We start from the raw sequence: 27,242 nt of genomic DNA on the forward strand, positions 1-27,242 counted from the left end.
TGAAGGAGAAGAAAAAAAAGAAAACTGTTGTTGATACTTTTCCTCCAGACCAACAGGTGGCGCTGTCGCTGTGCCACAGCATTGACTTCTGCTGGCTAGCAGCTCGGCTAACTGATAGCTGGCTGTTGGAACTCCTCCGGCGCTCAGCGGAGTTCCGCCTCGGTGTCACCGACAGACAAACGCATTTGGTTCCCACTTCCACTGTCTATCCATCCGGGATGTCTCTCCTGGAGAAGTCCCCGACCCCCGGCAGGCTGTTGCTGGACGACACGTTGCCGCTGACGGCGTTGATCGAAGCCAGCCAGAACCTTCAGTCCCACACGGTGAGTGCTTACCTGGACTGGCCCGCCAGCAGCGTTTGGCGTCGGTCAGAGGCGTATCTGGGGCCCCGCTTCGATGTTTCTGAAGAACTTCTCAAGAGAGGAGTAGTTGCTGGTACAACTATCGGACTCCGCTGTGTGTCTGTAACCGAGGGGTTTGATCTCCAGATTAAACGTAACTGTAAAATCCCAGTTTACAACTTTAAAGCATAATTACATTCGTCAGAACTTCATTAGAAACACCAAATGTACTCTTGGAGCCTATTTTCGGACGCTCTGACTGGGCAACGTCCTAGAAACTTTCCTGCTGATTTGCTCTGGAGATGAAGGAGAACGAAGCAGGACGGGACCCCCTGTCCGATAATAGGCCCAAGGCGCTGTGCGTTGTTGACAGTCTGGCGGGGATCAGCTGAGTTGGCTCAGCATGCTGATGCTAGGCCAGCCCCCCATAACAGAATCAGAACCTCTGCTCTCTGCCCGGTATGATCATCGTTACTGGACCTTTCCACCAGTGAAATCTGCAGAGACTACTCCTATCTTTAGTTTCCATCCAGAGCCGGCCAAAGCCTTTTTGGGGCCCGATGCATATTTTCATTTGAGGCTCCCTGTGGCAAACAAAATAGTAATAATAATAATTTGGATTTTGAGATGCAGGGTGATATTTAAGTTTGCCATTTTATTTTAACTATTGGAACGTAACACTTACAGAAAAACACTGAATTTACAGTAAACAAGTTAAGAAGTTTAATGTCTTATATTTCTCCAACAGAGATATCAGCTAACAGCAATAAGAGTTTATAGTCGATACCCCATTTGTGTACCAACTATAAAAACATAGAAACACTTGCCATCAGACTGCTGAACTCTTAACTGGACTGCACTTAAAATCTGGTCTCCACTTTATACCTTGCACATGTACAGAGCTAAATAACTTCCATTTTACCGTCAGTCCTGCACTTTATATTTTATATCTATATTTATATTCATATTTTATACTGTATTTTATTTTATTCTGGAGTAACCTCACAACATTGGAAGCTCAAAACATTGTCCTGAGCCGTATGCAACGAAATTTGGTTCTGTATTCACCCTGTGCATGTAAAATGACAATAAAGTCAGTCTAAGTCTAAGTCTAAAATAATTTTTTCCATGTGTAATAGGATTTAGGTTTGTATTACTCAGTTTTAATTTTAAAAAAGCATCATTCTAGTTTGGTTCTCTTGGGGGTCCCATAGCGGTGTGGAGGCTCATATGCCTTGGACCGGCTCTGTTTCTCTGCAGATGCTGTCAGCATTAAAGGCTTAGCCTGACACTGAATGTCCAGCTCTGCTCAGTAAAACACCAGACTACTTCAGCAACACACAATAAAACATGTTTAATTTATAAATGATCCACCAGCATCTCTCTTAGCTGCTGCCTACTCACATGCGCACACACACGTGCACATGCATGCACATACTTACACACATAAGGGAAAGGAAATGACCTCACAGGACAGTGCCCTCTTTAGGGAGTAGCGTATCTAGAAGAAAAAAGGAGTGGAAATCCAGTTAGGCGTCATTTACTGTCTCCCATATGGAAGTGTGGCGATGGACCAGCACTAAATGGTGAATTATTTCTCTGTTGTTCCTAATCAATGTTTAATCAATCAGTCTATTTGTACAGCACATTTCAGCAACAAGGCAGTTCAAAGTGCTTTACATCATAAAAATACAACAACAAAAAAATCAAAGTTATAGAACACACAGTTACACATCAAATATATTGATTAAGGTTTAATTTCTAATGTTTCAGAAGCAACTCTAAACTGCTGGGTTTTTAGTTGTGATTTAAAGGAACTCAATGTTTCAGCTGTTTTGCAGTTTTCTAGAAGTTTGTTCCATGTTTGTGGTGGATAGACGCTGAATGCTGCTCCTCCATGTTTGGTTCTGGTTCTAGGGATGCAGAGCAGAACCAGAAGACCTGAGAGGTCTGGAATATTGACACAGCAGATCTTTAATTTATTGTGTTGCTAAGCTGTTCAGTGGTTTGTAAACTGCTGACAGTAATTTAAAGTCTATTCTCTAAGTGTAAGGACTTTAGAACTGGGTGATGTGCTCTAACTTCCTGGTTTTAGTCAGAACGCCAGCAGCAGTGTTCTGGATCATCTGCAGCTGGAGGATAGATACTTTTTATTCAGACCTGACCTGTGAAGATGCTGCTCCAGTAATAAATATGACTAAAGATAAACGTGTGGATGAGTTTCTCCAGATCAGGGGAGCCCAAAGCGGGTCCTGGAGGCCCGGCATCCTGCGTATTTTAGTCTCTCCCTGGTTTAACGCACCTGGATCCAATGATGGCTCGTTAGAAGGCCTAAGAAGATCACTGACATGGTGAAAAGGTTGAGGGAGCGGTGAGAATGATTCATATGTGTGAACAAAACATTATGTGGCGTTTACATCTCAACGCGCTGCCCAACTCTGTCTTCCCTGTAAAGTTTATGTCTGGTCCCGGTTGGCCGGTGCCTCAGTGGTTAATGAACCAGCGCTGACCTCATCATGCAGGTTCAGCCCAGTGAGGAGTTTCACGCTCGGCTCGTAGTCACGCATCACGCTGGTTTTATGTTATTTTATTATTATTTTTAGTAATAATTTTTCCAGTTACCCGATGCATCAAACCATATCAAATGCTTGTGCACTTAGTCAGACAGAGTTAATGCCGCGGGCGTAGGAAGATCAGAAAAACTCTTCCCATAAACCTGAGCAGCCAGAACAGTTTCTGTGACGCTTATTAAAACCTCAACAGACACGAAATGGAAGAACTACTGAAATCACATTAGCAGCATTAAATTAAATTTATTATTATAAACCTTTATTTTACCTTTTTTTCTATTTCCTCCCAACTACACATTTTTATAACTTATAACGAGTAAAATAGTTTTTATTTTAGAAGGTGTGATTTCTCTGAAAGCCTGTTCATTTGATTATCTTTTTATGAAATGTTTTTTGCCTCTGAAATGATAAATGAGGATAAAACATGACAAACAGAAAATGTTTGTCATGACGGTTAAATGTTTGTGTTCAGCCAACCGCAGCAGCTCATTATAAATACTGTAAACTAGTGGAAGGTTGAATTGGATTACACTGAATAAAGGAAATCCTCATGTCTGCTTTGTGTCTCAGGAGTACATCATCAGAGTCCAGAGGGGCGTGTCTTCAGACAACAGCTGGCAGGTAAATGCACCAATCACAGCCTCAGCTTACTCATATTAGGAAGATCTCATAAAATGTGACTATAAATAAACCAATGATTAGTCTTGATGTCCAAATACTTTTGATTCAGAGAGCCCAGAAACTAATTCATTTTTATTTCCAACAAGGTTTTAATAGAAAAGGTTTCTTCTGGTAAACATCCTGATAACTGCACCTTCTAAACTGCTGTATGTCTCTTTTATATAAAATATATTTTTTACATATTTGTTGAAAATGTCCATGTTGTGACAATTTGCTTTGATACAGATAATCTGTGAAACAAATTGAGTTCCTCTGTCTTCTCCCAGTGCTGACTATAGCTGACTATAAACAACCAATCAGAGTCAGGAGGCGGGCCTTAGCGCTGTTAATAACAGTCTGCTACACTGCAGTTCGTGGATCCAGCTGTAAATCCTAAAGCTAGTTAGCATAGCCACCAATGATGGCAGATAAACGGTTTCCCTCTCAGGGTAAGTTGTTTCTCCACCATTAGTGCATTTATCATTGCATACGTGAGGATGATTGAGAGCACTAAGACCCGCTTCCTGACTCTGATTGGTTGATTTTGATCTAACGCGATGCATTTCTTACTAGCTCAGGGAGCAGGTAGAGGAGAACCACCTCCTCCCTGATACATCACAGATTATCTGTCTTATAGCAAACTGTCACAACATGGTGGCAGTTTGAATAAATATGAACAAATCTTGTATATATATGTGTGTGTGTGTGTGTGTGTGTGTGTGTGTGTGCGTGTGTGTGCGTGTGTGTGCGTGTGTGTGTGTGTGTGTGTGTGTGTGTTACATACTAGGGCTTTAAGCAACAAGTGTCTCATTCCTCTCAGCTGCAGATGAATGGTGATGAAATACTGATCTAACAGGACGCCGTGCTAGTAGATGATACATCCCATTAAATTCACATATCTGAGAATATTTTATATCAATAGATATTAACAGTGGTGCAGTTGGTAGCACTGTTGCCTTGCAGGTCCTGGGTCCGATTCCCGGCCGGGGTCTTTCTGCATGGAGTCTGCATGTTCTCCCTGTGCATGGTGGGTTCTCTCCGGGTACTCCAGCTTCCTCCCACAGTCCAAAAACATGACTGTTAGGTTAATTGGTCTCTCTAAATTCTCCCTAGGTGTGTGTGTGTGTGTGTGTGTGTGTGTGTGTGTGTGTGTGTGTGTGTGTGTGTGTGTGTGTGTGTGTGTGTGTGTGTGTGTGTGTGTGTGTGTGCGTGCGTGCGTGCGTGCGTGCGTGTGTGTAGGTGTGTGTGTGTGTGTGCCTGGTTGTTTGTCCTGTCTGTCTCTGTGTTGCCCTGCGACAGACTGGCGACCTGTCCAGGTGACCCCGCCTCTCGCCCGGAAGCTGGAGAGGCAGCAGCTCCTCCTGACCCAACTGGGGACAAAGGTGTTAGAAAATGGTTGGATGGATGGATTTGGAAAAACATTTATTTTTTTCCAACCACTGTGGTTTAGAGTGATGTCAGGGCAGCCATCTTGTTTCACAGCTTGTACAGCCTTAAATTCAGGTTGACTGTCTGAGGTTACGATGGAAACAGAAAAAATATTTTCTGTTATTTATAATTTCTTTTTAAGGAAAGAAAGGGATGGGAAAAAGTCAGTTGAAGCTGACAGAATGTGTTTCTTGCAGGTTATTCGCCGCTACAGCGACTTCGACATCCTGAACAGCAGCCTCATGGTGAGTTTCATGCTAACTGAAACAAACACCACATTAACGGTGAAATACAATAGAATAGAATAGAATTACTTTATTCATCCCAGCAGGGAAATTACTTCGCAGTTACAGCAGCATAGAGACAAGACACACAACAACCACCACTGAGTAGCAATGTAGATAAAATAAAAATAAAATATAACATGCTGTCAATATAAAAGCAGCTTAGAGCAGTCCTTGCAAGGATTCAAAAAATGCAGATACAGTATTTATATGTAAATATATGTACAGCAGTGTGCCACAGTGCATTGTGTGAAATCGGACTGATTAGTGCAGAACAATGATTTAGCTTTTACTGTACAGTGAGATGGCATGTGGCAGGAAGGATTTCCTGTATCTGTCCCTACGACAGCGGAGCTGGAGCAGCCTATGTGAGAAGGTGCTCCGCTGTCTGTCCACTATGTGGTGGAGAGGGGGCTGTTTATTGTCCATCATAGACAGAACCTTCTTCAGTGTCCTCCTCTCCACCACAGTTTCCAGGGACTCCAGCCTTAGTCCCAGTACAGAGCCAGCTTTCCTGATGATTTTGTCCAGTCTATTAGAGTCGCTGGCTCTGATGCTGCTTCCCCAACACACAGCAGCAAAGAAGATGGCGCCGGCAACAACACTGTGATAAAAGGTCTCCAACATCTTGCTGCACACATTGAAGGATCTCAGCTTCCTTAAAAAGTAGAGTCTGCTCATCCCCTTCCTGCACACAGCGTCAGTGTTAGATGCCCAGTCCAGTCTGTTGCCGATTACAACTCCCAGGTATTTGTAATCCTCCACCTCCTCCACCACTTCCCCTTTGACCTTTAGTGGCCGTGAAGGTATCTTCTTCCTTCTGAAGTCAATCACCATCTCTCTGGTCTTACTAATGTTGAGCCTCAGGTGATTCTGGTCAGACCACTCCACAAAGCCGTCCACCAGTGTCCTGTACTCCCCCTCCCCTCCATCCCCTATACACCCGACAACCGCTGAGTCATCAGAAAACTTCTGTAGGTGACATGACTCAGGGTTGTACTGGAAATCAGTGGTGTACAGGGTGAAGAGAAAGGGAGAAAGCACAGTTCCCTGTGGAGCTCCTACGTCACTGACCACCACACCAGACAGGACACTGCCCAGACGGACAAACTGTGGCCTGCCTGTCAAGTAGTCAGTCACCCAGGAGATCACTGAGTCGTTGACACCCATCCTCCGCTAACGTTAATAAACTGCCACTGGTTTCTAATTCTGTTTGCTGGGTTAAAGCTGCTGTATGTATCTTTTATAAAAAACATTTTTTATATAGTGATTGAACTGTCATTATGTCATGACAGCTATGCTAAGTAGCCCAGGCTAGTAAAGGCTATGCTAACTAGCTGAAGCTAGCTCTCCATTCTCCTCCTGGCGATAATCCCCAGAATGGCGACAGCAAATGTTGTGATAAAACACCAGTCAGTTTGTTGTTCAGCAATAATTTAATAATTGTTTTTTCAAAATGGTTTCTCTTGTTGAGTATTCATCACCCAAACAATGTAGACATCGTCACAATACAATACTTATACCTTTTTGAATTCTGCTCCTAAAACCTAATCAAAGTATGAAAAACTAAAACTACTACTATAACCAATAAAATCTAAACTAAAACTAAACAATATTTAACTAATAAACTAGGAAACACACTCTAAAATCTGTCTAAAACTAACTGAATTAGACAAACAAAAAATCTAATTCAGTTAAAATTAGACTTTTTGTTTGTCTAATTCATGTTTTTATAGTTTAGTATAGTTTAGTTTAAGTTAGGGAAACTAAATTATAATAACAAACCCAAAACTATTATAAACCAAAACTTTTATAACCCTGGTTAGAACATAATGTGTGTTTAGCAAAGACTATAAGTACAATAACGAACCCTGATGAATCACTCAGGAAGTGTTATGTGGTAAATTATTTGTGTGGAAGAAGAAAAGCAGTGCAGTAACCTGAGCTGCAACTTTCCAGGTCCGTTGGTTTGGGTTTTCCCACAGCTTCGTCTTGGCTAATCTGCGTCGCTGATTGACGGCGGATTGCAACACTCAGACCCCCTGCTTGATCCTGCAAAACAGAGTCTCAGTTCTGCTATTTTTATCCGTCCAAATCTGAACTTTGACATTTTTTTAAGGTTGACTGATTTGTGCTGCGGCTCAGGAATATGCAGAATCACCGACTGGTAAATATTAGCTCTGAGATTACGCTTTTAATCAAAGTGCAGAACCGGAAAGTTAGAATGTGCTAAAGAGAAATGTAAAATCTAGAAGTAGGTAAGTAATTTCCCTGCTGGGATGAATAAAGTACTTCTATGCCTCACTTATTGGTGTGAAACTATGGAATACATTTAATAATCTCAAATTATGTGGTTTTTGGTGAGCGTTTTAAGAGCCTTAAAATGTAAAATTATAAAATCTTATGCTGGTTTGTATATGTATATGTAATGTGTTTAGATATCTGTCTCTTGTTGTAGACTACTGTCTATGAAAAGTGTATAGTATAAGCATATTGCTCTATTTGTAGAATTTAGTGGTTTATAAAATATCCTTTATTTTCTTTCCTTTTTGTGACGTTTTAAGGTAAACAAATAAAACTAACTTTATCCAACTGCGTTTATTTCAACCTGAAAAGCATTCATGACATTGTTTTAAATTCATTCACTTAAAAATAAATATAAATAGTTCAGATAACAACTATAAGAAATTATGAATGAAAAGGAGAAAAAAAAGAATATAAACTTATATCTGCTCCCTATTCAGTCCTGCTGCTGCTAAAATAAGATTTTTGCAGGTATATAATCTGGTAGAGCTGAACAATAAATCAATAATATGTATTTCAATATGACACATCTGGTAGAATATTCAATATAAAAACTATTCACTGAACCATGATCTAGAACCGCACAGCATTCTGGGAGATGTAGGCAGAGGAAAGACTTTAGCCGCTAAACTTCTTTTGGCTAGCTAAGCTAGCTTGGTGGGATCAACTAACGTTTTGGTTACCTAGCAACAACCTGCTGAGTAACGGCGCAGCAGCAGTTTCAGGTTTTGCCCCCGTGCCTCTTAGCTGCTTAAAAGTAAACAACAACGGCGTGAAATAAAAACTGGGTTAATTAGAAAAGGTCATGTTTATCCAAACTGAAATACTTCCAGTTTGGCAAAATGTCAGAAATTTGAAACAAAAATGATCAATAATTATCGATATTGATTGATATGGAATGCTTATATGTTTTTCAGCCATATTGTTCAGCCCTTTAATTTGGTTATTTATATATATTTTTTATATAAGTGGTGTTTGTTTGAAACTGGAGATATTTCTTACTGACTTGTAAATGCAGAAAATGTTTGATTGTAGCAGTTTGCAGCCAAACTTTAGTAGAACCGGGTCGTACCCTGATATCTGGCCTGGTCCGCTTACATCAGGCGTCTTATTTTATACTAACGGGATATTTAGAATCTACAGACTTGAAAATCTAAGTTATCTGATTATTAAGCCTTATTTGTTGGAGAAAAACTAGACACGCAGAGACATGGGGATGAACGGGAATCGGGTCCTGTAAGACACTGTGGCTGGACCAGAACTGCAACATTTCTCTCCACCGTTGGCCCGTTTTTGGTCACAATCACAGGAAGCTGGCAGTGTTTCTACCCATTTCCTACTCCGGGTTATCACCCCAACTTTGAACTGGTGTCTTTATCCAGCTTGAGTCCAGCTTGTCTTGGGATCTGTGTTTGTTAAAGCTGCAGGACGTAACTTTTATAAAAAAAAATATTTTTTACATATTTGCTGAAACTGTCACTATGCTAAATAGCTCAGGTTATGCTAAGTTAGCATAACCACCGATGATGGCAGATAAACAGTTTTCCTTTGACGATAAGTTGTTTCTCCGCCGTTAGCGTGTTCATGAGGTTGATTGACAGCGCTAAGACCCGCCTCCTGGCTCTGATTGGTTGATTTTGGTCAAAGACCTGAATTTGTTCAGATGGGAATATCAGCTCAGGGAGAAGATGGAGGAGATCTATATTTTCACAGATTATTTGTCTCTTGGCAAAATGTCACAACATGGTGACAGTTTTAACAGATATGTTAAAAACATATATTTTTTTAATAAAAGTTAAATACTGCAGCTTTAAATCTCAGTAAAAAGTCTGTGGAAGGAGGAAAACCTCTGGTGTTTGTTTCCAGACTGAATGACTTCCTGCTTTCAGGTGTGTGGAATCAGTCTGCCGCTCCCTCCAAAGAAACTGATCGGAAACATGGACAGAGAGTTCATAGCAGAGAGGCAGAGGGGGCTGCAGGCCTACCTGGACTCCATTACCCAGCATCCCCTGATCTGCACTTCCCTGTTTGTCAAGAAGTTCCTCGACCCCAACAACTACTCAGCCAACTACACAGGTTGGTACTCAGCTTTTATCTATGAAGAACTTCTGGTTGCTGTTTTCTGTGGTTAAGGAGCTCCTGAATTCCCTCAGATATTTAATCCCATCCTGAAGTGAAAGTAGACTTGAGATGATGCAGTCTGTCTCTTTCTGTCTCTTAGAAATTGCTCTGCAGCAAGTCTCCATGTTCTTCAGGTCAGACCCAAAGTGGGAGGTCCTGGAGCCCCTTAAGGATATGGGTAAACATCGCCCTGAAGGGGCAAACTGACCTGCTGCACTCTGACCTCTCAGGCCGGGAAGTGCATTGTTGTCATGAGTTTTATGTCATCTAAAATGACATTATTATACAAGACAAACCAGAGAGGATTTTGTTTTCTGTCCTCTGATAAACATTTGTTCATTTCTTTGTTTTCTGCCTTTTTTTCCTCTAAAAAAATATATCTAATTACTGCTATTAAGAAAAATGCACTAAACCTTTAAATTGTAATTTATAGTTTAAAAGTGGTTCATAATTTTTCATGAAACTACTGTGTTCAGTAAAATTTATGGTCGTAATATAATCCTGCTTATCAGAAACATTTACCACATGTAAACAGAAATAAAAACTAGAATAATATACATACGTAAAAGCAAAAGTTGATGTACATCCAGATCCTTTAAATCGTTGCTGTTGTAGAGAGAAAGTTCCTTTAGTGGCTTTGAAATTAGGCCTGGCCAATAAATCAATAACAGTATATCTTGTGATAAATGTATTATTAATAGCAATAGGTAATATTTCCAATAGAATAATCAATATTATATAATAGTATAATATAATACTGTACATACTGTAAGTATATAATAGTGGAATCTACTAACTCTCTGACTCTTTGGTTACCTAGCAACTCACTCTTTCTTTGGTTACCTAGCAACAACCTGTTAAGTAAATTGTGCAGCAGCAGATTTGGACACTGTTGCCTCATAACTGCTTAAAAATAAAGATTGTGAAGTGAAAACTGGATAAAACTGGAAAGGTCACGCCACCAGTTTGGCAGCATTTCAGATATTTCAAATAAAAAAACCTAATCAATAATTATCGACTGATGTTAAACTCGTAGACCATGGCAAGTTTTTCAGCTGTACTTAAAATGATGACCTCATCTATAAGAGAAAGCACAGAGAAATTGTAAAATGTTTGGAAACAATTGTGTCTTAATTTGATTGATGAACTCGCAGGCTGATTAGAGTTCAGAAACTGACTGTTTAGAGAATAGAAATATATCCGTTGTTGTCCCACACTGGGGAAATGCAGGTGTAACAGCAGCACACAAAGATTAAAAAGTGTTAAATAAATAAAATGTATAACAAACCATATTACCATTATATACTGTACAACAAGGAGATGAAAATAACATACAAATACTGAGCAGTTATTAGAAAAGTCTTACTAGGATGTTTTAAAACAATGTTATGTGTATTGGTGCATTATAAAGACAATAGACTATTTTATATATGAAAAATAAAAACAGTGCGGAGGATCAGATGATCGACTGTATTTTTTGGGAAGTTGTAGTTGTTAATTTTACAGGAGAGCGATGGATTTGATCTTGTGTACTCACGCCGTTACATCATCATCCTTTGCTTCCTGATTTAGCCAATGTGACTCAAAATGCCCTTAATCTCGGAAAAGTGCATTTTAAAATTAATTATCTCCTTTTTTTGGTCAAATGTTGATGGAATATTAACTAAATACACTGAATTAATTCTGGAAGATTTTAAAATCTGTTTTGTACTGTTTCAGGATGGAGAATAAGGAAGAAATATTTCCTGATCAAAAATAAGGAGCAGCCTAAAGAGCGCTTCCTGCTGAGCTGGGTAAGCAGGACGCCCGACTCTTCAGGTGTTCCCGTTGAACACGGAGAACAAGCATGTGGCTCAGTAGAGCGTTGCATTGAACTGCAGCAGGATTCAATCAGGCTGATCCTGGTTTTCATTTGTCCTTCAGAGCAAAAACGCTGTAAAAACTTCTATGAAACTTTAAAATCTCTCATTTTTCCTTTAACTGGAGGATTTCCTCCTTCTGTCTCAGCTGAAAGTCGCTGTACCGATTAGTTCAGGGTGAATCAGACAGAACCGCCTCCGTTCGTGGTTCCTGACTGCTTGGGTCTGATGTTTCTGTCCATTCTTGATTTAAATCCTGCAAACGCAGCTCAGTTTTATCCTGTGTTGTGTCTGAAACCGGACAAAGTGACAAGTTAATCCTTTAAATCAATGAACAGAGAAACAGCAGCAGGTTTTCTGTTTGACCGCCTGTTTTTGTGTCTGCAGGTGGATCTGGGTCCTGATAAGTTCCTCTCAGACAAAGACCTGCAGTCGGCCCTGAAGCTGCTCTCCAACCCGTCTGTAAGCTCTCTGCTCTCTGAGGGGTTTGATATCGTTCAGTTGTTTTCGCTCTGCAGTTCTCAAGTTCCTGTTATCAGGAAATGGAGAAAACTGCTGCGTTGCGACTGTTTCTGCAGTTTCCTCTGGCAGAACGGAGCCGATAAACGAGCAGCGCTGTGAGAATTGTTCCCTGCTTTTGCTTTTTTCTTTCTGCGTCTGTAAGGACAAAAACTGCAGAGTCATCAGAATCCTGCTAAGAAGCACAGCAGCGAACCGGGTCAGAACTCATGCTGGGATTTCTGTTTGGAGTTTAGTTCTTCAAATCTAGCAAAGTTGGTGTCAAACGTTAGTGCAGCAAAATTTTTCTTTTCAGTTTAAAGGTATTAATAAATGTTTCCAGAGGTCATGAAAGGTCAACCTTTCACCTTCTTCAAAAACAAAATTGGGGCCTATCAACTCTGCAGCAAAAATTGTTGTTTTGTGCTGATTTTGTTTGTTCAATTTCGTTTTTCAAACTAAATTGGTGTCAAACGTTTGCAAAGTCTTGACACCAATTTCATCGAACGTTTCATTTTGTTTTGTTGGGGTTGACCTTTTGACCTTTATACTTTCACTAATATCTTCAAAGCAAAAGCAGCTCAAACAAAAATGTTTGCTCCACAGACACAGCTGAGTTTATTGACACAAATTTTCTCTGATTTGAAGATGATGAGGTGGCTGGTTGACCTTTCATGACCTGTGGAAACATTTATTAATATCTTTAAAATGATTGCGGCACAAACAGAGATTTTGCTGCACAAACGTTTAACAGCAGTTTGTTAGATTTGAAGTAACGTCACTCAGGCGTCAGAAGGAGACGAGGAGCCGTTTTATCCTTTTAAATTAGCTTTCTGCTCCAAACTGGGTCAGAACATTAAACCCATCCATCAGAACCTTAAATCTGGACCTCCGGAGCTCCACGTTCTGGACAGAACCTGCTGTCGGTTCTGGTCTGGGCTCCTTTTGCTTGAATTCCTGCATCAATACAGCGACGCATGGAGACCAGCGTGAGGTTCTGCTGAGGTTCTGCTGAGGTTCTGGAAGCCCAGGTTGCTCTGATAGTACCTTCAGCCCATCTTCGCTGGTGGTTCTGGTGTCTCATCTTCCTCTGGACTCCGTAGATCCTCTCTCAGATTCTGGTTCTGGGCCACCGGTTGATGTGGGTCAGTAAAAAGTCCCGGTGGAAAATGAAACCGGCATCTCCATGAACCCAGTGGACCAGAACGAGAACCGGCAGATGACCCATATGATTACTGACAGTGTAGACTTCAATTTGGACCTCTATCTTCCTGGCTCTGGTCCTGTGGGTTCTGGGTAAGACTGACTCTGACCAGCCCGGATGGTAATCACGGTTGGTTCTTTTCCAGACGCCGTATCTGAGTCCGCTGCTGTTCTCCAGCACCAGCGAGTCTTCGGCTCTGCTCGTCCGGCCCTTCGGTGAAAGAGGCTCCCTGAGGGACCAGATCTGCAAGGTAACGGGCCTCCTGCTACATGCGCCGCCTCTCAAACAGAACCAGTACCTCTCTGACATTTGGCCGGACCTCCTTTAGCTGCTTTTTCAAACACACTTTCTCTGTTGAATCAGTTCGAAACATTTCTGAGACGTTGAAACATTTTTTCCACCCAGAGTTGGTTTACATTTTCTCCAGTTTGCTGTGGAGAAAGTTGGACCTCTACAGTCCAGAGACTCTCTGTGGGTTTGGGTCTGGACTCTGGAGGCCAAACTGCCCATTGAACCAGTTTAACCTGAACCAGTTTAATGTGAACCAGTTCAATTTTAAACTATTCAGTGTGAATCTGTTCAATGTGAATCTGAACCAGTTCAAGTTGTACTTTTCATTTCTCTCATTTCTCCCTCTAGGGTGTTTGTTTTGGCTGCATTTACCCAGAATTCCCTGCTCTGTAGTCCACTTCCTGCTTTGGAAGCGATCTCCGGTCCCATGTTAATGAAAACGAGCTGCTAAATCCAAATAAAGAACAGGTTAAAAGATGACAATACAGTTAGAGGTTTCTCTTTTTCTCTCCTTCGTTATTTTCTGGTAAAATTTAACGCATCGTCTGCTGCCCGGCATGAAACATGGCAGATTCCTGGAACTACTGCAGACACTTTGATAGCTTCCTGTGGAGCAATGTTGTGGCTTTCAGGACAAACTCCCAGAGTAGAATAGGAGCCTGGCTGGTTGAGGGGTTTGAGATGGATGTGGTCCAGATGTTTTCTCTCCACATGAACCTGAAATAAGTCTTCCTCTCTATCTGGATGTGTCCAGGTGAAACCCAGAGAGAGTCACCTGAAGAAGTACTGCAACCCCAAGAAGAGCCAGGGCCTGGAGCTGGAGCAGATCCAGCTGTTCGGCCGTCAGATCCTGGAGGTAAACACGACGCCTGCATGTAACCGACCCGAAACGCCGGCCCGCCGCTGCAGCTGTCTGTCTGTCTGTCTGTGTTCAGAGCCTGAAGCTTCTCCACGACAGCGGTCTGTTCTTCGGCCATCTGCATGCCTCCAACGTCGTGGTGGACGACGGCGTGTGTCGGCTGGTGGATGTGGAGAACGGCATGCTGGGAGTTCCCTCTGTCCTGAGGCCGGCCTTCACGCAGCTGAGGAAGATCAACGTACGTGAGAATGACCTTCACCCTCACCTGTGGGGTCCCTCAAGGCTCCGTCCGTGGGCCATTTCTGTTCCCGTTAAACTTTAGGTTTATTTTTGGCGTTAAGATGCAGTTAGTCAGCGCGGGGCGCAGCGCTGCTCACAGCTCACCATCATATCACACGCAGCACAGCTGCAGCAGTGCAGCCAGGCCAGGCAGACCTAGACCTGCGTGTCGATAGCCTGCCAGTGTTCTGAAAACAGCAAAAGTTCTGCAACTCACTCAGAAACTGAAAAATATTCCTGCCGTTGTTTTCTTCCCACCGGTTAACTCTTTTTCTTTTTTCTTTTTTTGAGTGACCTGGTCTTAAGCCACTTATCATTATTATTTTTAATCACAATTCTCTGGGCAGCTAACTGTGTGTTTTACACTTTGATCTCACTTCACAGCAAATAAACATTGTTTACATGCTGCACCTTGCAGACCACAGTTTGAGAAAGACTGATATAGATTTACACAAAAATAAAAAATATAATTAGAGAATTGGGATGACATGCTGCAGTGTTGGGTTAAATTACAACATAAAATATTGTGAAGTTATTAAAACTACCATTAAAAACAGTGAAAATGAGTATTTGATTAATAAAAACAGACTATTTACAGGAAGTGAAAATAAAACTACAAACAGCAGCAGATTTATGAAGCTTATCTGGAGCAGCATGAAGCTGTGATCAGATCACAAAACCACCTTCTGTTTCCACCTTCAGACTACAGAAAGCATCGATGTGTTCTGCTTCGGACATTTACTGTACGAGATGACGTACGGCCGGCCGCCGGACAGCGTCCCACTGGACCAGTTCCCGTCCGCCCCGCACGCCGCCGTGGGTCTGTATTGCCACTTTACTCTGGATCAAACATCCTAACAGCTCCACACCATGTCTGACTCCATGTCTGTGTTCAGTATCGGTTCTGCAGTCCATCCTGTCCGCAGACGCCTGCAAGAGCGGCATGCCGACGGTGCCGGCGCTCATCCAGACTCCGTGAGTCCAGATCCGCTGCAGAGATCCAAATGCACAAGAAATGTTTGTTTTCATTCTCAGTGTTTCAGGCTTACAGGGAAATGAAGAAAATTAAACCTAAAAGGAATCATGTCAAATAAAAACAAAGGAAAGGATAAATAAAGCAGAGACATAAAAATGGATTAATAAAGTAATCTGGCACTTTTAATTTAAGTATAAAGTTGTATGTGATCAGCAAATACACAGCAGATGTTGTACTGAATAATCTGAGATTATTGTGAACAGAATTTCTGGTAATTACCAAAAACAACAGTATGGTCACTGAAACAACTTGAACTTGATAAAAGTAACAGTAAATAAAAATATTACAGAAAATTAACCAATATTTTATGAAATAACCTAATAAAACAGGCTGGGACAAAAATGATGCTACCTCTCAAAAATATGGAGATTAATTTGACTGCAGAAAATTGTCAAACTAAACTGTGTTCAGTTTAGGCAGGAGCTTCAGGCTCCTTACCAGCCAGTTGGCCTAGTTAAAGTATAGCCAGTTGTCACTGTGCTGTTTGGTGTGGATCACAGGAAGCCCAGGAGAAAGTTAACCAGCAGGTTAAATAGGTTAAATATTATATAATCAAATATTACATAATTAAATATTATTTAATTATTACATTTTAGAAAAAGTTTAATGCAAAGAAAAGAGAATAGAGTAGAAAAAAATGAAGTCTGCTTCCACACCTGCAGAAAGAGAAAAAACTTGAGAAATCACAATAAAAACCAACAAATGCAACAACATCACTGAAAAGTACACAGTACTAGTTAATACAAGCAAACAAAAATATTCAACATAAAACAAATGTTTGCATAAATATCCACTCCTTTTAAAGAGACAGTAGATACGAAGGAAACTAGAGAGGGAGGACCCCAGAATCATTCATATTTACTAGGAGCACACCGATTTATCAGCACCAATTTCCTTAATTCTAGGACATCTGTGATTCGCTGATACTGAAATGTGAAGCTGATCTTATGCATCAGCATTTTGTACCTCAGCAAAGGTCTAAACATCAACCTCTGCAGTGAGAGGTTTGACTGACACACTGGCCCACCAGGTCTTCTCTGCATGTTTTAAGTTAACAATGAAACACAATTTGTGCAGCAGTGAAATTTACTTTTGTTTTGTATCTTTCAGGCTCTTCAGTGACGTCAAACTCAAACACTCAGAAAAACTGCAGATAAAGGTGAGAATGGGAGGAGAGCTAAAAGCATCGTAGTTTCAGAAATTATCAGAAACCTGACCGAGTCCGTTCTCCGTCAGATTCCCAGCCGCCTGAAGGAGGTGCTGAAGTCGGCAAAGGGAAGTTTGGAGAAGCGGCTGCATGAAGAGCAGAGGATGGTGGGTTCTGCTGGGTTTGGTCGCCGCACAGCTTTCACTGTGCAGACGTGGTTAGCAGTTTTCTGGATAACTTGAGTTACTACAGAACTGAAGTTATTATCTTTGGACCTAAAAAGGAATGATCTAGAGTCAATGCAGAGCTGCAGTTATTACAGCTGGAAAGTAGAGATCAGGCTAAAATCTGGGTATGAACATTTAGAACCACATAAAGACGGTTACAAAGTCGGTCTTCTGCCACCTGAAGAACATTTCCAGGATTAAAGGACTAATGTCCCAGCAAGATCTAGAGAAACTCATCCATACTTTTATCTTAAGTTACATCGATTACTGCAACAGGTCTGCCTACAAAAAATCAATCCTCCTGCTGCTGCTGGCGTTCTGACCAAAACCAGGAAGATGGAGCCCATCACCCAGTTCTAAAGTTCCCTGTAGCTCAGAGAATAGACTTTAAAATGCTGCTGGCAGTTTATAAATCACTGAACGGCTCAAAACCACAATACATTAAAGATCTGCTGCTGTTGTATCAACCTTCCAGACCTCTCAGGTTCTGGTTCTGGTTCTGCTCTGCTTCCCCAGAGCCAAAAGCAAACATGGAGAAGCAGCTTTCAGCATCTATGCATCACAAATCTTTAACAAACTTCCAGAAAACTGCAGCACAGCCGAAGCACTGAGTTCCTAAAAGCCCAGCTGTTTAGAGTTGCTTCTGAAACATTAATCAATAATCTGAAACATTAATCAATAATCTGATGTGTAAGAAGAACAAAATGTAATGTTTCAATTGCTGACTTTGAATTCATTCTGTGACTTTGTGTTTTTATGATTTAAAGCACTTCGAACTGCCTTGTTGCTGAAATGTGCTGTACAAATAAAGTTGTTTGATTGACCGAGTGGTTCTGTCTTCCTGCAGCTGCATCAGCACCGGCGGCTGACCCGAGCTCAGTCTCACTACGGCTCCGAAGAGGAGAAGAAGAGGAGGAAGATCCTGGCGAGAAAGGTGAAACACGGAGCAGCTGCTTAGCGCCTGCTGCTCAGTTTCTGCTTTTATCTGACGATTCGGAGCAGAAACGTCTCTGAAGCCGTTTTTGTCCCTGCAGAAATGCAGACAGTCGACATGTGAGAACGAAGAGGACGTCTCTGTCCGAAACAACAACAACTCTGGTAGGTCAACCTCACACTGCTTCCTTTTCCTCAACATCTACTCAAACGAAGCAGCCAAAAAAATACTTGTTGTATTAACAGAATAAAAAATTAATATAAGAACAACAAAGTCATACCACGGTATCAAAATGAGGAACGTTGATCATCTTATGAAATTTTACTTTGGTATTGTTTCGTCTTTTAACACATCAGCATCAAATAATTATGAGCAGCAGAACTCTGAGACGAGCTGAGCTGCTCACCTCAGATCTTAATTACACTATTGAAGCTTTTTTCTCATTTAAATGTAAAATTTCTTATAAATCTGCAGTTCTTTTGGTAATTTTGCATCTTGTTTTGGTTGATGTTATGACTTTATACTTGTAGTTTTAAAAAAAATCAATCTTTCCATCTGTGCCTAATAATCTGTCATAGTTTTGCTTCAGTAAAATAAAAAGTTTTTTGATCATAACATCTGATGTTATGATGTCAAACTCATTTTTCAGTTTGACATCTTTTATTTCAGGTCCAATATATACATTTTACAAATAAATTTTATGGCACTAATTTAGCTCTATAGTTTGTTTTGTAAAGGAAGAAGGAAGAGATGGAAAAGGGTGATGCAACCAAGACATGAGCTCCCCCTGCTGGAGGAGTGAGGCAGTGAATAACAACAACCTAATGTTATAGATTCGTTGCAACTTGATGTCGCAGATGCAAATTTTTAGCTGTGAAATTCTCAACATAATGCGGTAAATCTGAAATTAATCCCTGATATAAAAAACAAAAAGGGATGCAGTGTTTTGCTACTTATTGTCAAAACTACGACAACTAGATCAGCAAAACGTTTTAACTAAAAAAAGCGAGTGTGAGGGAGGTAGGTCATTTATGCTAGCTTGACTTTGACAACTTTAACATGTAGATGTGCTGCAGAATTCGGTGTGTTTCAGTTCAGTTAAAAAATAATGCAACTCACACCAACCACTTCTGTGTTCAGACAATCACTTATTAATGATCACAAAATAAACGTCAAGTCTGAAAACATAATCTATACCGGACTGAATGTTTTATTTTAAATCCTGATGCTCTAGTGGAGCTGTTGTCAGTCAGTTGCTACGACAACGGCAATCTGCGTAGCGTAGCTGACACAGAAGAGCAAGTAAAAGTGGTTTTGAGTTGTTTTTCATTCCTTCCTTCTTCCCTTTCATAACACCTAAACTATGGAGCTAAATTGGTGCCATAGAGTTTGTAAAACAATATGTGTATATATAAAAGGAAATTGAAACTTCAGAAACATTAAATGTGTCTATATCCTGAGGAACTGCCTCCCACTTCGAGGCCAGAGGTCATGACCCCTCTTCCCCCATCTTAGGCTGTTTTTCTGTCTCCACCAGGTTCAGGAGCCAGTTCACCTCCCACCTGTCCTTCTTCCCCCACCCCTCCTCCTGCTACAGGTACACCTGTCTCTCTCTGTCTCTTTAAGGGTTGGGCAGACTGTAGCGCCCCCCGATGGTGGAGGCTGTGTTGCAGCTCAGATCAGTAGCAACATGTGTGTGTTTGGTTTTGAAACCCTGCATGTGTGATTATGAAGTCTAACTGGACTTGTCTGTCTGTCTCCTGTCCCACCAAGACGTCTCCAGGCAGGTGTCCTCCTCCGGTGTGTTTTTTAGATGAACTTTCTCTCTAAGCAGCCAAACTCTTGAGGCAAAAGTATTCACACCCAGCAACATTTTCCAAATACTTCAGGACCGAGGACGTTTTATGGCTTGGATTAACCTGGGTGAACCCTAGACCATTTTCTTTTACCTATAAACTTTAAATTCTAAGGAATATTTAACACTGGTACTGAAAGACATTTTAAATATCCAAAATAAAAAAACAAAACAAGTAAAATGAATTATAAAGTGTCTGTAAGCAAAATTGTCCTTCAAAAAGTTTTAGTTGACACCAAAACACCACACTGAAGACTTTTGTCATCCAATTGTTGGTCAAAAGAGAAAAACGAAATTGAAATTATTGAGCATTTTAACTTATCGATCAATTGATTTATTGTTTATTGTTACAAGACGAAGATGTGAATACTTTTTTCCAGCCACTGTATCCAGAGAATAACTGAGATCTTTCTAGAAATCCTGGCTGCTTGGAAAGACTCCAGGTCTTCCTCCACTTCCTGGTGGTTAAATCTCGATGCTGATTGGTCCGATCACCCGATAACGGCCATCTTTTCCCTCTCTCTTCCATCATAGAGCATGCTCCGTTCTGACCGTGTCTTTGGGTAAAGTAAAATAAACCGAATGGTGTTGTTGATGATGGACGTCTGTTGGTTTTTAAAGCCGTTGTACGCCCTGATCTAACAGTAAATACCTAATGTGTTAGCGCCTGAAGCTGAAAATGATGACTGCGCTCGAACAGCGCGCACAACAATTCGGCGGCGATTGCTCCCATCAGGGCGTACGCTTTTAAAAACCTCACAATCTCCAACGGCGTCCGGCTTGCTTCCTCCTGTTTCCGTTGCAGATTGTGATCCGTCTCTGCATGGATGTCTGTGTGGAGTCAGAGGAATTTTTTAGACCTTTCTCATTAGGAAACTTGTTCAACTTCAATTTATTTGCTCTATTAGCTCTGAATTATTTTGCATTCACTCTTTTTTTTTTACGCTGAAACTAATATTTATTCAGAAGTTTTTAAAATGTTTTTTATTCAGTTTCCTGCATCTTTAAACTGTCAGAGAGAAAAAAACTGAGCTACTGTGTGAACCAGGTCTGCAGAGCCTCTACATTGTTTTACCTTAAGTTGTTTTTAAGCCTTAATAGCAGAAACATTTATGATTCTTTTGTCATCAGACATGACAGAAAACACAAGTTCTGTTTCAAACCAGATAACCAGCATTTTAAACATTTTTATCTCAAAGATGTCATTTAGGTGGCATTTCAAAGTTCAGTAGAACTTTAATAATAAACAAACATAATTAGCAGCAGTGAGCACGCTAATTTTTCATCTAGCGTTTAGCTAACTTTGAGGTGTTTACCGCAGTTAGCTTCCCCTAAATTAATTTTTCCAGTTAAACTTTAAAATGCTAATTTACTCTGCTGTTTTGTAGACTTTCAGCTGAATAAAATTTGACACCTGTTTTTGTTCATTCTTCAAGTAGTCAGTGGTTTATATTCACGCTCTTATTTTGAAGGCATTTATGCAGCAGTTCTGTTTCCTCTTCTCACGTTTTCTCCCAACAACTTTATGTGATACTGGGACAAAATAAATCATGGACAGTAGAGAACAAGATAAAAACATAAATGTAGTATCTAAAGGTGGTATAAAAGATGTAAAAATGTTGAGGAGGCTTGTAGTCTTTTAAGGGCAAATATAATTTGAATTAACATTAGAGCTTTAGCATTAGCTTCCGCTAAATACCGTGCTGTTGTAACACATTAGCCAGACTAATGTTTATGATCTGCACTTTAGGGGTTAGTGCAGCTAAGTTTTGAGTTAGTGGTGCCCACAGTTAATGACCAGAGTATTTTTATGTGAACTAGAAGTTAAAAAGTATTTTTAGAGAGATGCCTGAGCAGTCTGAACGTTCGGTGAAAGGCAGCAGTCATCCTGCAGTCAGTTGTATCTAAAAACTCGACAGCGTTTCAGGAGATGTTCTGAGGTTCCTGGCTGCTCCCATCTTTGTTTTTTTGTTGAGGCATCCTTTTAATGACGATTCGTCCTGGAGAAAGTTTCTGCTGCTTTCTGAGGGATGAACAGGAAACCCAGCAGAGCACGAGTTTCTCCAGGCCCGTCAAGCTGCTGGCTGAAGTTGGAGCCCCCACCTTCTTCAGATATAATAGCATTGGTGTCAAACATTTATGCAACTACATTTTTTGTTTTTACCACTATTATATTAAAGATAAAAGTTTCCAGAGGTCCTCATCAACATAAGAATACAACACTTTTGCTGCACAAACGCAGCTGAGTTGATCGACACCAAATTTGTTTAATTTGTAGATGTGAGCTGGGGTTAGGGAGTTGACCTCTGATGACCTCTGGAAACTTTTTCTAATACCTTTAAGAGGATAACGACACAAATGAAAATTTGGTAACACTTTATTTGAAAGGGGTGTGCAAGAAACTGACATGCCACAGTCATAATAGAATAGAATAGAATAACTTTATTCATCCCAGCAGGGAAATTACTTTGCAGTTACAGCAGCATAGAGACAAGACACACAACAACCAGCACTGAGTAGCAATTGTAGATAAATAAGAATAAAATATAACATGCTGTCAATATAAAAGCAGCTTAGAGCAGTCCTTGCAAAGATTCAAGAAATGCAGATACAGAATGTATATGTAAATATATGTACAGCAGTGTGCCACAGTGCAGTTGTGCAAAATCGGACTGATTAGTGCAGAACAATGATTTATCTTTTATTGTACAGTGAGATGGCATGTGGCAGGAAGGATTTCCTGTATCTGTCCCTACGACAGCAGAGCTGGAGCAGCCTATGTGAGAAGGTGCTCCGCTGTCTGTCCACTATGTGGTGGAGTCTTCATGAATGTTTATGACTGATGTCATGAAGTGTGAATTGGTCAATAATGACATATTAATGCAAAGTTGCATTACAACTTGTATTGAAAGTTTATTGAAAGTTAAAAGTTGAGCCTGCAGAAGAGGGCCGTGGTTGATTTTTAGACCTTTGCCAAGATAGATAAGACGAGATCGGCTTCACATGAACTATCGGCCGATCAGCCCTAAATAACAGTGGTGACTTTGCATTAAAAGTGTCATTATTTCCTGAATGTCACCTCATGACAGCATTCATAAACATTCATGAAAACCCCTTCATGTTATGATTGTTCATATCAGTCTTTTTTCAAATAAAGTGCCACAGAACATTTTTCTGCCAACATTTGACACCAGTTTTGTTACATTTGAGTAATTCCAGGGGACTGGTTGACCTTTGACCTTTAAACTTTTATTAATATCTTCAGAGCAAAAGCAGCACAAATGTAGTCAAGCTGATGGACACCGATTTTGTTAGACTTGAAGAAGGTGGAGAGCCAACTTCACTGAGGCCTGCTGGACGTTCTGCCGCTGCTCTGCTTTTAGCTTCACGTTTTGCTTTTTCAGTTCGGACCCTGGCTTTTCCTCCGCTGTGAGAATGCAAAACCACCAAAATTCACAGCGAGAGCAACAGCTCTTAGCAGCTAAAGCCCGGTTCGCTCCTGCGGTCCGTTTCCTCAGGAGTAGTCCAAACTTCCTAGAGACGCTTCAGAAAGGTTGAAAGTGTCCAGACTGAAGACGGATTCTCTGGTTCAGTCAGTGAACTGAGGGTGGATGGACTTCAGTCCTGCTGATGGTTTCTGGGAGCTGCTGTCAGAAAAAAATCAACCTGGAAAACTTCCTCAGTTCGACTTTGAATGATCAAGAGAAATGCTTTCATTTTAGCAAACATTGAGGAGATTTCTTAGATTTCACAACTTAAGAAAACAGAAGAGAGTGATTATAGGTCAGCCTGTCACAACAACAGGTTTTGCTGGACGACAAATATTATTGTAATAAACAATAATATTGTTGATTTGAGACCATTATCAAGTAATATAATGATAATGGTTTAATAACAATGCAAGAACACATTATCAAATAAACTTTAAAGTCTAGTGAACATTCAGCACTGGAACTGGAAGATGTTTTAAATATCCAAAATAAATTTAAAAAAGGAACATCAAATAAAATGAATTGTGAAAACAAAACAAAATGATCCTTCAAAAAGAGCTAGTTGAGACCAAAACACCAGACTGAAGACTTTATCATCCAGTTTTTGGTAGAAAGACAGGAAAACAATAAGCCATATAAATTATTCATTGTTGAGCTCGTTTTAATTCATCATGTGATTTACTGATTATTGCAACAGGCCTAGTAGGTTTTCTGAAAAATATGTAGCTGAATGAAAATGCATAAGATATTTAGCATCTTGTTCCCATTTCTCTTCATTATTCATCCATAAACTAAATGAGGTTTTTCATCTCTACAATCCTGAGGGATATTTTTACCCTCAGTTCAGTGTTAACGTTTTAAAAGCGTTGATTCTCCTCCGGCCGGAAGGGGTCCAACGTCCAGACTTTAGTTTTAGACCTTCAAATGGCGACGGAGATAAAAACGGAGCGTTAGCTTCATAGTTACTTCCTGTCCTAAATTAATGCATCACTGATATGAAGTGAAGTGACTGGTGGCTGTTTTAATTAATACTCCATTGACCTGACTGCCAGGCTAAATTGTCTGGACGCCACTCAGAACAATCTGGGTGCCAAACTCAGGCACCAAAAGCTGGTACCGAACACTGGCACAAATCACAAGCACCAAACATTGATCTGTTAGAAACAATTGCCAGAAGCAAATGCAGGCACCAAACAGCATTATCAAACATGTGACCCAAACATTGCAACAAGCAATGGTACCAAACATGGGCACCAAAAGCTGGCATTAATTGCCGTTACCAAACATTAATGCCAAATGTTGACACAAAACGCTGGTACCAAACTCGGATACCAATTGTTGATATCAAATACTGGTACCAGTTGTTGACTCTAAACATTGGTACTAATCATCAGCACCAAACGTTGGCACCAAACACTGGCACCAATTGTCTGTATCAAATGCTGGTACCAATTTTTGGCCCTAAACTTTGGTACCAAACGCCATCACCAAACATTTGTGCCGAACGCTGGCACCAATTTCTGGTACCAAACATTGGCGCCAATCATCAGCTCCAATTGTTGACCCTAAGCGTTGGTACCAATCACCATCACCAAACGTTTGTACCAAACTTTGGCACCAAACACTAGTGCTAAGCGTCGGTACCAACTGCTTGCACCAAACACTGGTACCAAGCATAGGCACCAAATGTTGGTACCAAACGCTGGTCCGGGTAATGACAGAAACATCAGAAGAACCAGGTAATGAGTTTGATCTGTAGAAAATGGTTGAAAATCAGAAGCTAAAGTCAGGAAATGTTTCCGGTCCCATCAGATTCTGAAGGTCCATCTGGTGCAACCCGAATCCAGAACCAGACTCTTACTGACAGCAGCTCCCAGTGAAACCAGCAACAGCTCCCAGTGAAACCAGCAACAGCTCCTCTCTAACGCTCCTTCCTCTCTGTCGCTCCAGGGTCAACTCCTCCTCCAGCTCCACCTCCAGCTCCGCCTCCGGCGCCGCCCCCACCCACAGCGCCGGACTCTTCCTCCTCTCCTCCTCCTCCTCCGGGTCGGGCCGCACTGCTCAGCTCCATCCAGACCTTCAGCAAAGGCAAGCTGAAAAAGGCCGACACTGCGGACCGCAGCACGCCGCGGTTCTGACCCAAAGCGTTGCCGCGGCGACCGGCAGTCCGCACTGTGCTCGCTCCGTCCCAGAGATGTGAAAACAATCACTAAGAAAGTTCCTTTGATCTGTTCCTGCTTCTGCTGCCTTTTAACGGTTTTAGTCTGTTGCTGCGAGGAAACGGGTCAGAACTGCACAATCTCCAGCAGTTTTTGTTTTTAAAAGAGAGAGACATCTGGATGTCGTTGGACTTTTCTTTCAGCAAACCAGAGTCCAGTAGCGATCAGAAAAACGTCCAGGAAGCTGCCGATTCTTCATTTAAATTTTTTGTTTCTGTTTTTTTGCACATTAGGAAAAACCGAAAGGAGTAAATTCCTCCCAAATGTTTTCTATAATTTACAACAAAAGGTCCAATCTTAGAATATTAACTTATTAATGAAGTTGTGACTTTAGGAGAAATAAAGTGAATATTTTATGTGTTGAATGTCCAAACTCAGACGGATGGATGTCTTCCAGCCGATGCTGGACTAAAACGACGGAAACAATCAACAGTAGACAGCGTTCTCCCTCCATACAGCCGATCTGCTCTGAAGTTAACCCTCAGCTGTGTCTGTCAGGCTTAGTTAACCCTCAGCTGTGTCTGTCAGGCTTAGTTAACCCTCAGCTGTGTCTGTCAGGCTTAGTTAACCCTCAGCTGTGTCTGTCAGGCTTAGTTAACCCTCAGCTGTGTCTGTCAGGCTTAGTTAACCCTCAGCTGTGTCTGTCAGGCTTAGTTAACCCTCAGCTGTGTCTGTCAGGCTTAGTTAACCCTCAGCTGTGTCTGTCAGGCGGAGCAGGTTGGATAGATGAAACCTGACAGGATGTTCGTTGTGTCCAACAGTTGTTGAATGTTAATTTCAGAGCCCAGAAGTTGTTTTTCATGCAGCTTTGTTAAAATGTTTTATTGTTTTTGTGCCATATGGATTACATCGTGCCGATGGAGATCTTGAATGTTTCTTTTTATTGCATGTGACAGTTTCGTACATAGAAGACTTTATATTCAGCTCCTGTGGTGATGACGACGGCCACGTTGGAGACAGGTTTTTTGTTTGAAATCAAACCAAGTTCTTGCTAGAATCCTAAATGATTTATTTTGGATCAGTGCAATCCGGGCTGGTCCAGAACCGTCTTTAAATGATCTCAGAATGATCTCTGTGCAGCACTTTAGAGGTTCGGTCCAGATGACTGTTTTTATTCACAGAGGCAGCATTGAGCTGCAAACTCTAAGAGGTTTACTGGATTTGCAGCTGATTTTTTTTTCCCTTTTTTCTTTTGAGTAAATGCATAAAAAAAAAATTGCTTCATGTGAATGAAAACTCGCCTAAAAAACGGTTCAGGGAAACAATGAGTCGTGTATTGCACATGCTTGTATTTGATTGCACCATTTAATGGGGTGAATTTAAAATGCTTAAATAAAAACAGATTTCTTTACAATACCTCCCGTCTCCTGCTTATTGTCAGGACTGATGTGTTCTGGTAGTGGCAGCATCAACCTGAGGGAACCAAAATAGTCCTGGCAACACCAGAATGTCCATACTATCTCAGTTTTGGTTTTTGCTGGTTGTAATAATGGTACCACGTTGCAATAAGGCTCCTCTTATAAGCTAATAAATAGCTTATAGATATGTTATCAGTTTATTTTTAAACACTTTATAAATCATTAAATGTTTATTATGAATTAAGTAAGGGTGAGAAGGAGACAATATGCTAAAAAA

General features: G+C 40.9%; 1 protein-coding gene across 3 annotated transcripts; it reads left to right on the forward strand.

The window, feature by feature from the left end:
• The first annotated feature begins 76 nt into the window (after window positions 1–76).
• pxk (PX domain containing serine/threonine kinase like) lies at window positions 77–26,963 on the forward strand. 3 transcript variants are annotated; one of them, XM_023325035.1, is made up of 20 exons: window positions 77–323; window positions 3,482–3,532; window positions 5,197–5,244; window positions 9,477–9,663; window positions 9,809–9,886; window positions 11,428–11,501; window positions 11,955–12,029; window positions 13,415–13,519; window positions 14,315–14,416; window positions 14,496–14,657; window positions 15,401–15,518; window positions 15,595–15,673; window positions 16,845–16,893; window positions 16,971–17,048; window positions 17,956–18,042; window positions 18,143–18,206; window positions 19,580–19,639; window positions 19,816–19,842; window positions 20,432–20,460; window positions 25,339–25,412. In XM_023325035.1, exons 1-19 carry the CDS (start codon window positions 219–221, stop codon window positions 20,446–20,448), a joined length of 1,566 nt encoding a protein of 521 aa, XP_023180803.1. In that variant the 5' UTR covers window positions 77–218; the 3' UTR covers window positions 20,449–20,460; window positions 25,339–25,412. The 3 variants fall into 3 exon arrangements, with proteins under 3 accessions (XP_023180803.1, XP_023180804.1, XP_014330234.1); XM_023325036.1 differs by lacking the exon at window positions 19,816–19,842 and having other exon boundaries at window positions 25,339–25,416; XM_014474748.2 differs by lacking the exons at window positions 19,816–19,842; window positions 20,432–20,460 and having other exon boundaries at window positions 25,339–26,963.
• The last annotated feature ends 279 nt before the right edge of the window (window positions 26,964–27,242 follow it).

The sequence above is a fragment of the Xiphophorus maculatus genome, chromosome 20, assembly GCF_002775205.1.
Source record: "Xiphophorus maculatus strain JP 163 A chromosome 20, X_maculatus-5.0-male, whole genome shotgun sequence".
Taxonomy (NCBI): domain Eukaryota; kingdom Metazoa; phylum Chordata; class Actinopteri; order Cyprinodontiformes; family Poeciliidae; genus Xiphophorus; species Xiphophorus maculatus.